Here is a 13,606-nt window from a genome sequence, read left to right as displayed (position 1 = left end):
CCAGTGACCTCAAAAGTCAGACATGTATGTTTGTCCGTGACGCTGTGAGAAACGAGCCTTCTGCTGGGATGTTCTCAAATAAAACAAGCTTCAAATGCAAAATGAATCTTCTCAATCTTGAGTTATCTTAGAACAATGTAATCTTGGAATGCATATTTCTAGTCGGCACACCTTCCTCAGTCAGTGAAGTTTATCCATTTCCAATGTATTTAAAGTCAATTTTCAAAGCACGTTACACGGGTAAAATGCATCTTAAGAACATAAGAGTAGCCATACTGGCTCAGACCAATGGTCCATCTAGCCCAGTATCCTGCTTCCAACAGTGGCCAATCCAGATCACAAGTACTTGACAGAATCTCAATTAGTTGCAACATTCCATGCTACCAATCCCAGGGCAAGCAGTGTTTTTTCTCTGTTTGTCTTCAATAGGAGACTATGAACTTTTCCTTCAGGAACTTGTCGAAATCTTTTTTAAACCCAGATATGCTAACTGCTGTTACTACATCTTCTGGCAAAGAGTTCCACATTAATGAACTGTCTGAGAACTTCTCTCCCTCAGTGCGATTAACAGATCGCTCACTCTCCCATGAAGCATTAACTGTGGTGTTCCAGGGATGTGTTTAGTTTGGAGAAAAAAACATACACATGTAGACTGTATTTTTTAATCTCTGGGTGTTTTTCTAGCTAAAATCTACCAGCAGAAGAAGTCAGTGCATGTAATATTGTATACAATATACAAGCACCAAGTTTCAAAGCAAAAATACACATGTCCTTTCACCTTGGGAGCTGGTATAAAGCCCATGATCTCTATCCTATTGGTGGGACACATTTTGAACACTGGCCCCATACTGGAATCACTCCTGGACTGTTTTCCACATTTCCTTTAAAGGTCCAAGTTCAATCTGATGAGATTTATTTGCAGAATAACTTCCAGACTTGCCCTTTTTCTGATTTATCCCTAACCTTCCTAAAGCAAAGGGACCACAAGTGTTTGAAATGACGGGCATTTCTCCTGTAGTATTATTAAAGTCTTATCTTATGGATATCAGCGATGTCATAGACTATGAAACCTATTGACATTTTACACAAGAATCTGGTGTTTGACATCTCCTAAAAAGTTGTTTTCTTTTCTAAATATATGTGAAACAAAAAAATGAAGCAAATTGGCGAGGCAAGACTTTCCTTGACTGAATCCATGTTGACTCTGTCCCATTAAACCATGTTTGTCTATGTGACCTGAGGCAGGCACCGTTTTCTTGAACAGCAGATTCTGTTATACAAGAAAATGATGATAGACAAACGAATGCAATTTCCACTATGGCAGGGGCGTAGGCATACCTGCCATTTTGGGTGGGCCTAGAGTTAACCTGGGTGGGCTCTTCCCACCCCCACCCCTACACCTGTACATACATACAATATAGTGGGTTTTTCTAATGACCTGACGTCTGCCCATTTCTCTCTGAACCCCCTCCCCCAGTCCTACCTCAGAGCTGTTGCCCATCACAATTCCTATAGGCAACTTGCTCCGGCCCTGCAGGTTTCTCTCTACCACATTCCCGCCAAAGAAACAAGAAGTGACATCATTAAGGGCAGGACATGATAGAGAGAAGCCTGCAGGGCTGATGCAGGATGCCTATAGGAATTGCCACCAATAGCTTTGAGGTAGAACGGGGGGGGGGGGGGGGGGGAGTTACAGAGAGAGATGGGCAGATGCCAAGCCATAAGTGGAGAAGTGGGAGAGAGAGTAGTGAGGCAACACCATTGAAGAGTTTGGGGGGCTTCATGGGCTGCTGACTGGGTTGGCCTGAGGCAAGAATGGGTGGGCCTGTGCCCACCCAGGCCCACCCTTAGCTACGCCACTGCACTATGGAAAACAGTGGCAGACAGCAGCAACAGGGAATTGCTCCTGGCCATAGAACACTATAAACAGGATCAAAAGTAAGGTGTGGGATATGGGGGGTGGGGAGAGCCATGTTATTATTATTATAATTTTTTTTTTTTTTACTTCGGTGGGAGATAAATTGGGGTGGGATCTGATGTTTTTCCTTTTTGTTCTTCAGAAGGGGGAGGGGTCCATTTTAATGATACCACCACCAGCGATGATATTACCAAGGATGCAGCGAACACCACACAAATCACTACTGAGTCAGTCCCAACGACCAATCACAGCTGGCTACCGAGTCCCACAAGCACAAGCCCATCATTGGATCTGCAGAATGAGACTACAAGCAACATCCTCCCCAACAGCACTGCCGGAGTTACATCCAATGTCACACATCTCACTTCAGATCACTCTGTCCAGTCAACTCTCACACTCCTATCCTACCCAACATTATCTGGACCAGAAAATAAAACTGTACCGGTAATAACAAATGTCTTGCTCTCTATTTCCCAGTGGCAAGTCTAACTTCTCAGTCCATGTTCTTAGTATCCCACTTCTAGCATGGCCAAGAGGGCTAGTATTATCCAGCGGGTTTTTTCTAGCGAAAAAGGTGCCGGTACTCAAATGCCAGGGCACCCTTCAGGGGTGGGATGATCATTGAGGGACCCACCCCACAACAGCCAGGACCCCTGCAAACAGTCACAGAATCTTTGACAAGGCAGAATTGGTGTGTAGAGCCTGAGCTCTTTCATTAAAATATGAGGACCTTGGGTCAAGTTTACCAGACAAAGGAAAAGGTGCTGGTACTCAGTACCCCCAAGTACCCCCTCAAAAAAGCCCTGGTATTATCTGACATAAGTAATACCAGTGCCCCAACTCAGTCATTTGATGTACTATACCATCATATTGCAACCACTACATACAGACTAGAGAATGAAACGGGAACGGGGACCTGTGGTAACAACAGGGACGGGGACGGGGACAGAGTCCACAGGGACGGGGCGGAGCCTACGAGGATGGGGTAGGGACAGAGCCTGAAAGGAAGAGGCAGGAATGGGGACAGATCCCACTGGGGTGGGGCAGGGATGGGGACAGAGCCCGTGGGGATGGGGACAAACTTTGTCCCTGTGTCATTTTCTACTTTGAAGCCTGTTAATGAACTTTGAAGCCTGTTAATGAACTTGCACAACCAGCAAAATTTGCATGGGGGATGCTGTACATTCCTGCTACCAACACATCTTTTACAAAGACATCTTCTATTGCAGGAAGGACTGTGGAAGACAGGAGAGCTAGACTGAATCCTGAGATTGTTGATAACTTCTTGTTCATCCACAGATTAAAAAATCATAACAGTGCTTCATAGGGCATACAGAGCAGGTTGTATTTTGTACCCCTGGACATTTTAACAGGGTGGATTAGAATTCCTTGGGGTAGCAGAAGTCAGCTGTTGTTGGGATTGGAAGGGTAGAGGGTGGTGATTTATAAACAACAGTTGCACAGTATATTGTTCCTTTTTATACTTTAATAAAAAGATTTAAATATAAAATCATAAGTGTTCAAGGCTTCTGGAGATGAGGACAGAGCCCATGGGATTGGGGCAGGGACGGGGACAGAACCTGAGGAGACAGGGCCTGCGGGGATGGGGCAGGGACAGGGCCTGCGGAGACCGGACGGGGCGGGGACAAACTTTGTCCCTGTGTCATTCTCTAATTCAGACCATCTTCATTGCACAGGGATCAAACATTTCAAGAAAGGGACTGCCTAGAATATTTCAAAGCACTGGTGGGGAAAGGGGTCTTCACTGGAGTTTGCTGAGTGGGGTGGGCAAATCTCCTTTATTGGCTGGCAGAAATTAGGAGGCCCTTCAGCCATTCTGGCTTTGTATCTGCCATGCACAAATTTAAAAAATATAGATAGATGATAGATGATAGATATCTGTGGGAAGAAGAGGTATGGCAAACTGGAAAAATGATTTCTGCAGCAGGCTGCAGGCCATAGTTTGGGGACTCCTGGCTTAGAGCAAAGAGCTGCAGATTTAGAAACCTAGGATGAAATTTCACCAACAAACCAGCATCTCTGAGCATGCTGCTTGCCCTGTGCTAACCTTTGAAGTTCTTTGGTGCATGCAACTTGCAGCCATGCATTCACTACGCATGCTGAATGCACTCTATACTGTTGGTAAGATGCGCATGCCCTGTGCAGTCTCTGTTTTTCCAGCTGATCAGGTGCCTTTCTTTCACATTCTGTAGGTCCATGTGAGATGCCAGAGCATAAGAACCTTCAGAGAGAGCACAAATGTCATCCACCTGGAGCTCAATGAGAGTACAACTTGTGTAAGTAATCACAGAATCTGCAATCAGACATGCTTTCATAAGGCAGTACACGCATGGAAAAAGTGGTCAAAAGGGTAACTAACAGGTGCAAAAGGCAAGCCCTGGATTAAAGCTTCCCTGCTGAGTGGGATCTCCAGATACATAAACTGAGTCTCCCCTGTTGTTCTTTTCCTCTCCCCGCAGCATCACTAACCAGGCTGCCTCTTGGAGCATCATCCCCTCTGGTATTAGTTCCTATTGGAAGATAAACAGGACATGCTTTTATGTTTGACGGTTTCGGTCAGGAGTTTGAGCTGTTTCTGTTCTGTCTCTTGGGTCACAGCATGTATGAGGGTTTCATGTGGCTTGGCTGTGTATAATGGACTTTTTATTTTTTGGCCATGAAGGCTGGAAGTTGGAACTGTGAAGGCAGTTTACTGTACACCGCCTTGAGTGAATTCCTTCACAAAGGCGGTAAATAAATCCTAATAAATAAATAAATAGTTGCAGTTAATTTCCTTTACATAGCCATTGTTGATAGAAACTGCGGTATCCAGAAAGTTAACTTTTTCTGTGTAGTCCATTTTGACTCTGACTGAAGGATGGGATGTATTAAAAGAACTGTAAAATTGTTTGAAAGTGGAGGAGTAGCCTAGTGGTTAGTGCAGCAGACTTTGATCCTGGGGAACTGGGTTCTATTCCCACTGCAGCGCCTTGTGACTCTGGACACGTCACTTAACCCTCCATTGCCCCAGGTACAAATAAGTACCTGCATATACTATGAAAACCGCATTGAATGGTTTTGCAAAAACCACAGAAAGGCAGTTTATCAAGTCCCATTCCCTTTCCCTTAGTCCAGATCATAAATATCTCATCACATACAGGTAATGTTTAAAGGGTTTCAGGACCATTAACATGCATTATTTTACCACTAACTCATACTATATAATGATTCTACATCCACAGTGAGAAGGAGAATGCATGGTAGCAGCTGCTTGATGTTTTTAATTTGCTCAGAAAGCCCATGCTGTATTGAATGAAGCCACCTTTCCCAGGGCCGCCAAGAGGGGGGAGGGCAGAGGAGGCAAACTTCCCCGGGCCCGGCCTCCATGGAGGGCCGTTGCAGCAACAATCACCACGGATAAGGGAACAAAACGTTTTACCGCCCCGCAGAAATTGTAAAAAGGTTTGTTCCCACAGTAAAAAAAATGCTTTCCTCTCTTCTCTGTCCTGAGTTTATCTGTCTCTCTCCTCCTATCTGGTTTATCTCCTTTGGATTTCTGCACCCCAAGTGCAGCACACAGGTATATTCTAACCACTTCTTCCTAGAAATATTCTTTGCTGAAGGAAAGTTGAATTTCAAACGTTGAGTACTAAGAGATGTAGAAAATTTCTTAGGAACATATAAACAATGTACAAACCGATCCAACGAGCTATCGTATATTGATTTAAAAACTAAACCAGCTTCTCCTACATAGGCACGCAATTGTGGAATGTACTACCAAAGGCCATAAAAATAATGCACGACCTGACAATCTTCCGTAAACTACTGAAAACCAACTTGTTCAAGAAGGCATACCATAAGGATACATCCTAAACACGAGACATTTAGACTTCACATGAAGTGGACAAATCTGGATGCTCACACTAAATTGATACCATCGATATGAACGAAATCACGCAATCCATGCACTAACACTTTATTTCTCATACCGGAAACGAACTCGCTATAGTTAATTAACTTATTGATATTACCAACTCTATCACTCAGGAATTTCAATGTAACACCACTATGTATGTCACCTTCCTTACTGTAATAATACTTGTAATCTCTATCCGGAAATGGCAATCGCCATTACGGTATAATGTAAGCCACATTGAGCCTGCAAATTGGTGGGGAAATGAGGGATACAAATGCAACAAATAATCCTAGATCTTTTAAGTAATTATGCTCTCTCACATTTCTTTGTACAAAAATATCAATCTTGCTAAAGTATTTTGAAACAGTTGCAATCTAGTCAACAATCTGTCAGAAACTCCGCTATAAACAGAGTTACGGTAGTACAGATCAGGCAGTAAAATCGATTGTGCAAGGGATCTAAAACTAACTTAACATAAACTGTATGGCTCTCAAACTGTCTCAACCTAAAAAAAACCACTTCCTTGACAAAGCCTTTATCTGATATTCAAACCCAAGTTTAGAGTAGATAATGGGGTTCCATAGGTGTCTCTGCTGGGACCGATGCTCTTTAACATATTTATAAATGATCTAGATATGGGAATAACTAGTGAGGTAATTAAATTTGCCAATGACACAAAGAGGGGCATAATCGAAAGGGACGTCCTCGTTTTGATTTGGACGTCCTCGCAAAACGTCCCCATCCAGGTGCGGGGAACCCCGTATTTTTGAAATAAGATGGACGTCCTATCTTTCATTTCTATAATACGGTCAGGGACGCCCAAATCCTGAAATTTGGTCGTCCTTAGAGATGGTTGTCCCTAGACTTGGTCGTTTCTGATTTTCGGCAATGATGGAAACCAAGGACGTCCATCTCAAAAACGACCAAATGTAAGCCCTTTGGTCGTGGAAGGAGCCAGCATTCGTAGTGCACTGGTACCCCTCACATGCCAGGACACCAACCGGGCACCCTAGGGGGCACCAGCAGTGGACTTCAGAAATTGCTCCCAGGTACATAGCTCCCTTACCTTGTGTGCTGAGCCCCCCCCCCCAAAAAAAAAAAACCCACTCCCCACAACTATACACCACTACCATAGCCCTTACGGGTGAAGGAGGGCACCTAGATGTGGGTACAGTGGGTTTCTGGTGGGTTTTGGAGGGCTCGCTGTTTCCTCCACAAACATAACAGGTAGGGGGGGATGGGCCTGTGTCCGCCTGCCTGAAGTGCACTGCACCCACTAAAACTGCTCCAGGTACCTGCATACTGCTGTGATGGACCTGAGTATGACATCTGAGGCTGGCACAGAGTCTGGCAATCAATATTTTTAAGATTTTTTTGAGGGTGGGAGGGAGTTAGTGACCACTGGGGGAGTAAGGGAAGGTCATCCCAATTCTCTCCGGTGGTCATCTGGTCATTTTGGGCACCTTTTTATAAATTGGTCGTAAGAAAAACACGACCAGGTAAAGTTGTCCAAGTGTTCGTCAGAGACGTCCTTGTTTCTTTCGATTATGGGTCGAGGACGTCCTAGTGTTAGGCATGCTCAAGTCCCGCCTTCGCTAAGCCTCTGATACGCCCCCTTGAACTTTGGCCGTCCCTGCAACGGAAAGCAGTTGGGGACGTCCAAAATCGGCTTTCGATTATACCGATTTGGACGACCCTGGGAGAAGGACGCCCATCTTCCGATTTATGTTGAAAGATGGGCATCCTTCTCTTTCGAAAATGAGCCCAAAAGTTATTCAAAGTTATTAATCACAAGAGGATTGTGAAAAATTGCAAGACGATCTTACAAGACTGAGCATCCAAACTTATTTATTTATGCGTTCTTGTACCCCACATTATCCAAAAACAGGTATTAGTTCAATGTGGCTTACAGTTATCAATTAGTGAATGTTACATTCATTTGCGATTGGCATTACATTGCAAGCAGTGATCGACCTTTGTGTCCAGAGAGATTATCCTTAAAATTTCTTGAAGAGGTAGGTTTTTAGGCCTTTCCTGAACATTAGGTGCTCGTTAAATGCTTCTTATGGCCTTTGGGATCAGGTTTCACCATTTAGAGCCCAGGTAGCTAAAACCAGCCATGTAGATTGATTTGTATGTTATGTTTTTGCAGTTGGGCAGATGTAGTAGTAGGTAGCCTCTGGCTTCTGGGTGTGTATTTCTCAGTGATAATTCGATCAAGTCTACCATATAATCAGGAGATATTCCAAATAGTATCTTGAAGATGATAGTGCTGGTTTTGAAAAACAGTCTGATTGGGAGCCAGTGTAGTGTTGTAAACAGTGGTGTAGCTCTTTCATATTTTGATTTTTTGAATATCAGTCTTGCTGTTGTGTTCTGTATGGTCTGCAGCGATCTTAGTAGGTCTTCTGTGCATCCTACGTATGCTGCATTGTAGTAGTCTAGTTGGGATAAAATCATTGATTGTACTATTAGACGGAAGGATTGTCTAGGGAAATAGTCTCTCATCCTTCTTAGTTTCCATAGGATGTTAAAGCTTTTCGCTATGACTGCTGATACTTGGTTTTCAAGGGATAGGTGTTTGTCAAGAATTATTCCTAGTATTTTGAGTTGTGATTCTATCGGGTATGTTTTTTGGTCGCATATGAAATTTTGGTCAGACATGGGATTGTGTTGGCAGATGATGTTTAATGTGAGCAAGTGCAAAGCGAGGCATGTGGGAAAGAGGAACCCAAACTATAGCTACGTGTTGCAAGAATCTGCGTTAGGACTCACCGACCAGGAAAAGGATCTAGGAGCCATCGTTGATGATACTTTGAAACCCTCTGCTCAGTGTGCTGCGGCAGTAAAGAAAGCAAATAGAATATTAGGTATTATTAAGAAAGGAATGGAAATGAAAAACGAGGATGTTATAATGCCTTTGTATTGTCTATTCCACTTTGAATACTGTGTACAATTCTGGTCACTGCATCTCAAAAAAGATATAGTGGAATTAGAAAAGGTACAGAGAAGGGCAACAAAGATGACAAAGGCTTCCCTATGAGGAAAGGCTGAAATGGCTAGGGCTCTTCAGCTTGGAAAAAAGATGGCTGAGGGTAGATATGATACAGGTCTATAAAATAAAAAGTGGAGTGGAACGGGTAGACGTGAATCACATGTTTACTTTTTCCAAAAATCCTAGGACTAGGGGGCATGCAATGAAGCTACAAAGTAGTAAATGTAAAACAAATTGGAGAAAATATTTCTTCACTCAATGTGTAATTAAACTCTGGAATTCATTGCCAGAGAATGTGGTAAAAGCAGTTAGCGGGTTTAAAAAAGGTTTGGATATCTTCCTAAAAGAAAAGTCCATAAGCCATTATTAAAATGGACTTGGGAAAATCCACTTCTTATTTCTAGGATAAGCAGCGTAAAATATTTTGTACTGTTTGGGATCTTGCCAGGTACTTGTGACCTGGATTGGCCACTTTTGGAAACAGGATACTGGGCTTGATGGACCTTCGGTCTGTCACAGTATGGCAGTACTTACGTACTTATGTAACAGTTATCCCAAGAATTCTTGAATTATCTTCAAGCCTCAAAACCTCGCCTTTTACCCATTTTAATTCTTTTTTTTAGTTTTCAACATTTTTATTTTTAATAACACATCCAACTATAGAGATGTACAGAGATTCAAATGCAATACCTCCACAATAAAGACCAAGGGAAAAAAAACTGTCATCAAACTTTTAACAATTTTTAACTCCCCCCAACCCAAGCCCCCACCCAACATGAAAACTGAGTTTAAAACATTTGTTACGGAAACAGGCTATATACATATTGAAACGATATAATACTAAGGGAATTAAAACATGCAAAATACAATTTGCACCACCCGATTCACAAATAAAAAAAAGATCTGAACAATGTAACCTCTAGAATATCACTAAGTTTGGGGGGGTCCATATGGACTCTTATGACCATCCCCCCACGATTGACCACTGTCAAGCAACAGGTAATATACATGAATAGAGTAAATAAAAAAAAATCAGTACAGTCCTGGGAGAGCACCGGAGTCGAGATCTTCTGTGCAAAGCACTCTATAGACAGTTTATGAGGAAAATAGGTGCCTTAGGAGACAAGGAAATATATATATGGTTCCCAAATTGACAAAAAATCCTTCCGGCGTCTAGGGGATGTGCCTAACATTCTACGTTCTCATAACATATGTTGGTTTTACGAGTTCCGCCAGCCCCATACCCATTTTAATTCTTTTACAGGCACACATTTATAATTTCCAAACCAGACAATTTTCGTCTTTAATCTATTAAGTTTCAAAAAGTTATTAGAGGCCCAGGTATCAATTCCTATAACAGTTTGTTCTACATATCTGAATGCTCTACCTGAATGTAACTCACCTTGAGCTACAACTGAAAAAGGCACAAGCTAAATGCAAAATGTCCTTCCTTCCTTCCTTCCTTCCTTCCTTCCTTCCTTCCTTCCTTCTAAAATGAGTTCACTGCCAACATATGAAAAGATCTCACAGCCTTCAAAGAATTTAGTTTTCCCCAGGAGTGCATAGGCATCAAAGAAAACTAAAAATTGGGAAATCCCTGAGAAGCAATGCCTTAAAGGGGAAGTTACCAATGTGGGCTAACCATTTGACAGGTTATTTTTACTAACCCCAGTTGTTAGTAACTATGGAGCTCTTTTAATAATGTGTGATAAGCACTTAACACACAGCTAATCATGCGACTAAGTGAAGGAGTTTTGCAGCAGTTTGTTTCCACACATTAAATGCTCTTTTCTCAAATGTTCTGTCAGAGGGCATGGCGTGGGCAGAGTGGGCATGGAACTATCAGCCAGTTAGTGCATTACACTTACCGTGCACTAATTGGCTAACGTGTAGTTAAATAGGAGGCAGTAAGTGCTCTTACATTAACTGTGGCCAAGTACTGCGTGCTAATTGGCACTTTAATGTGGGACCAGCACTACAAAAATGCTGCTTCTTCCCCCACTGGGTGGTACATAAAATTTTCAGCTGCCTCATGGTATGTTCCCGCATTAAGCCATAGGAGCTACAAATTTTACCACAGTTTAGTAAAAGGCCCCTAAGTTTCACTGTATAAAATGGGGCCTGTGATAAAATAGCACGAGCTAGTGGTCAAATAATCCGTCTTAACAGTAGTATCCACGTTGATAACGTCTCCCCTTAGTGTGAACAGTTTCTTCAGTCTCTGGTAACCAGCTGAGACTGTGATGTCATAATTTATTTATCGTCTTTTTGAAGGAATTCACTCAAGGCGGTGTACAATAATGCCTCATTTCACCAATAACAGCCAACCTCATAGTGATGTCACAATGGCTTGATTGCCCTATGCTTGGCTCACTTCTGATATTGTGATGTCATAATGACTCATTCCACCAATGCCAAAGAAACAACCTCATCAGTGATGTCACAATGGCTTAATTGTCCTGTACTTGGCTCACTTTTATTACATACAGCAGTGATTTTGCTTTCTAGAGACATTTCATTTTTCTTTAATTAAGGGGGAAGTTATCAATGTGGGCTACTGTTAAGATGTATTATTTTACTGTTAACCCCAGTTATTAGTACCTAGGTCTCGTTGAATAAAATAGGACCTATGCTAAAATAGCACGAGGTAATGGTAAAATACCTGTCATAACAGTAGCTCACGTTGATAACTTCCCCCCTTAGTGTGAAGAGTTTCGGTCTCTGGTAACCAGAGCTGAGACTGTGATGTCATAAAGCCTCATTCCACCAATAAGAGCCAACCTCAGCAGTGATGTCACAATGTCTTGACTTTCCTCTACTGGGCTCACTTTTATTACATACAACAGTGATTTTGCTTTCTAGAGACATTTCTTTTTTTTTTTTCTTTGATTAAGGGGGGAAGTTATCAATGTGGGCTATCGTTAAGATGTGTTATTTTACTGTTCACCCCAATTATTAGCAACTAGGTCGTATTGCATAAAATGGGGTCTGTGCTAAAATTGCAAGAGTTACTGGTAAAATAACATGTCGTAACAGTAGCCCACGTTGTGAACTTCCCCCTTAGTGTGAAGAGTTTCAGCCTCTGGGAACCAGAGCTGAGATTGTGATGTCATAAAGCCTCATTCCATCAATAAGAGCCAACCTCATCAGTGATGTCACAACGGCTTGATTGTCCTCTATGTGGCTCATTTTTATTACATACAGCAGTGATTTTGCTTTCTAGAGACATTTATTTTTTCTTTAATCAAGGGGGAAGTTATAAACACGGGCTACAGTTAAGATGTATTATTTTACTATTAACCCCAGTTATTAGTAACTACCCTGTTTCCCCGAAAGTAAGACATCCCCCGAAAATAAGACCTAGTAGAGGTTTTCCTGAATTGGTAGATATAAGGCCTCCCCCGAAAGTAAGACCTAGCAAATTTTTGTTTGAAAGCAGGGCCGCCGAGAGCCGGAAAAGGCTGCCCCCGGGCCCCCCTCCACCCACCCTCCGTCGCTCCTGGAACTAACCTTAAATGCCTCCCAGTCCTTTCACCTTCGCAGCAAGCAGCAGCAGGGCAGACCTCTCCTTCCTTCCATGCCCCGCCCTCGCAGACGTTATGTCAGGCAAGGGCGGGACACGGAAGGAAGGAGTGGCCTGCCCTGCTGCTGCTTGCTGTGAAGGTGAAAGGAGGCGTTTAAGGTTAGTTCCGGAGGCGACGGAGGGCAGGCGGGCCAACCCCGATCCAACCCCGATGTTCCCCCGAAAAATAAGACAGCCCCTGAAAATAAGACCTAGCGCATTTTGGGGGGCAAAAATTAATATAAGACAGTGTCTTATTTTCGGGGAAACACGGTAGGCACCTATTTTGGGGCTATTTTATAAAGACAGCATAGACACCCACGTATAAAATAACCCCAGAAAACCTGCAGCAATCATGGATAAATGCTTCTACACCTGCTTGAGAGCTGGTGTAAATTTACATGCATCAGGTAAGCATATACACTGCTGATCCACCCAAAACTCCTCTACCGAACACACCTACACTCAGATTTCAAAAAAGCAGGTGCAAATATTCTCAGCACCTGCTTTAAACACCTATAACCTCTGAGTTTACCCACGGAAAAAAAAGTTTAGAAAATTTTACCCCCTAAGTCACTTCTGAGGCTCTACTCAGACGTTCTGTTTTTAAGCACTTGCTTTTCTGTGAAATGATCTGATGCTTTGCTTATATAACCTTTGAGGAAATAAAGCCACTGGAACTATTTCAAGCATTTTCAGGACAGGACGTTTCCCCCTTTTACAATAACATTGCTTTCCTCTGCGCCTCAACACTGACACGGACTTCACAAGCATCTTGTTGGAAACGAACAGCCCAAAGAGTAAACAATTTTCCTGTTTTTCCTTTCTTTCCAAGTTTGGAAACCACACAGTTTCCACTGATAAAATGAACAGGAAGGGCTTGGGCGCAGAGAGTGTGAAATCTGCATTACAACACACATCCAAACATCAGCGTTTAGTTTAGGGTATTGAAGCTTTTGTGATACCGCCCTTGGTCAGAGGCTTCAGAGCAGTCTGCAGTCACAGAAGGAAAAAAGAAAAGAGGGAAAACACTAGAAAATGAGAAAGATGAAAAACAGCAGCAGTAATACACTAACAATTCTATTTGAAAAAAGGAAAAGAGATGACAGAAAGGGACCAGCAGAGTGAGCACACCATTTCATAATGCACAGATGGACCCAATGCTCAATGTTAGCAACATGCAAATTATATGTGCGCTGTGTAAGGGGGAGGAAC

At 42.7% G+C, this 13,606-nt stretch overlaps 1 protein-coding gene across 1 annotated transcript in view; it reads left to right on the top strand.

Moving 5' to 3' along the window:
• Positions 1–13,606, top strand: part of CD34 (CD34 molecule) — a 62,587-nt gene that overhangs the window by 29,495 nt on the left and 19,486 nt on the right. Inside the window, exons 3-4 of the mRNA XM_030220549.1 lie at positions 2,061–2,362; positions 4,132–4,215. Of these exons, the coding sequence (XP_030076409.1) occupies positions 2,061–2,362; positions 4,132–4,215 (386 nt within the window). The remainder of the gene's footprint in view (positions 1–2,060; positions 2,363–4,131; positions 4,216–13,606) is intronic.

Source organism: Microcaecilia unicolor, chromosome 12 (genome assembly GCF_901765095.1).
Source record: "Microcaecilia unicolor chromosome 12, aMicUni1.1, whole genome shotgun sequence".
In the NCBI taxonomy this organism is placed as follows: domain Eukaryota; kingdom Metazoa; phylum Chordata; class Amphibia; order Gymnophiona; family Siphonopidae; genus Microcaecilia; species Microcaecilia unicolor.
The sequence above is the reverse complement of the archived record's forward strand: the minus strand, read 5'-3'. Positions and strand labels throughout refer to the sequence as shown.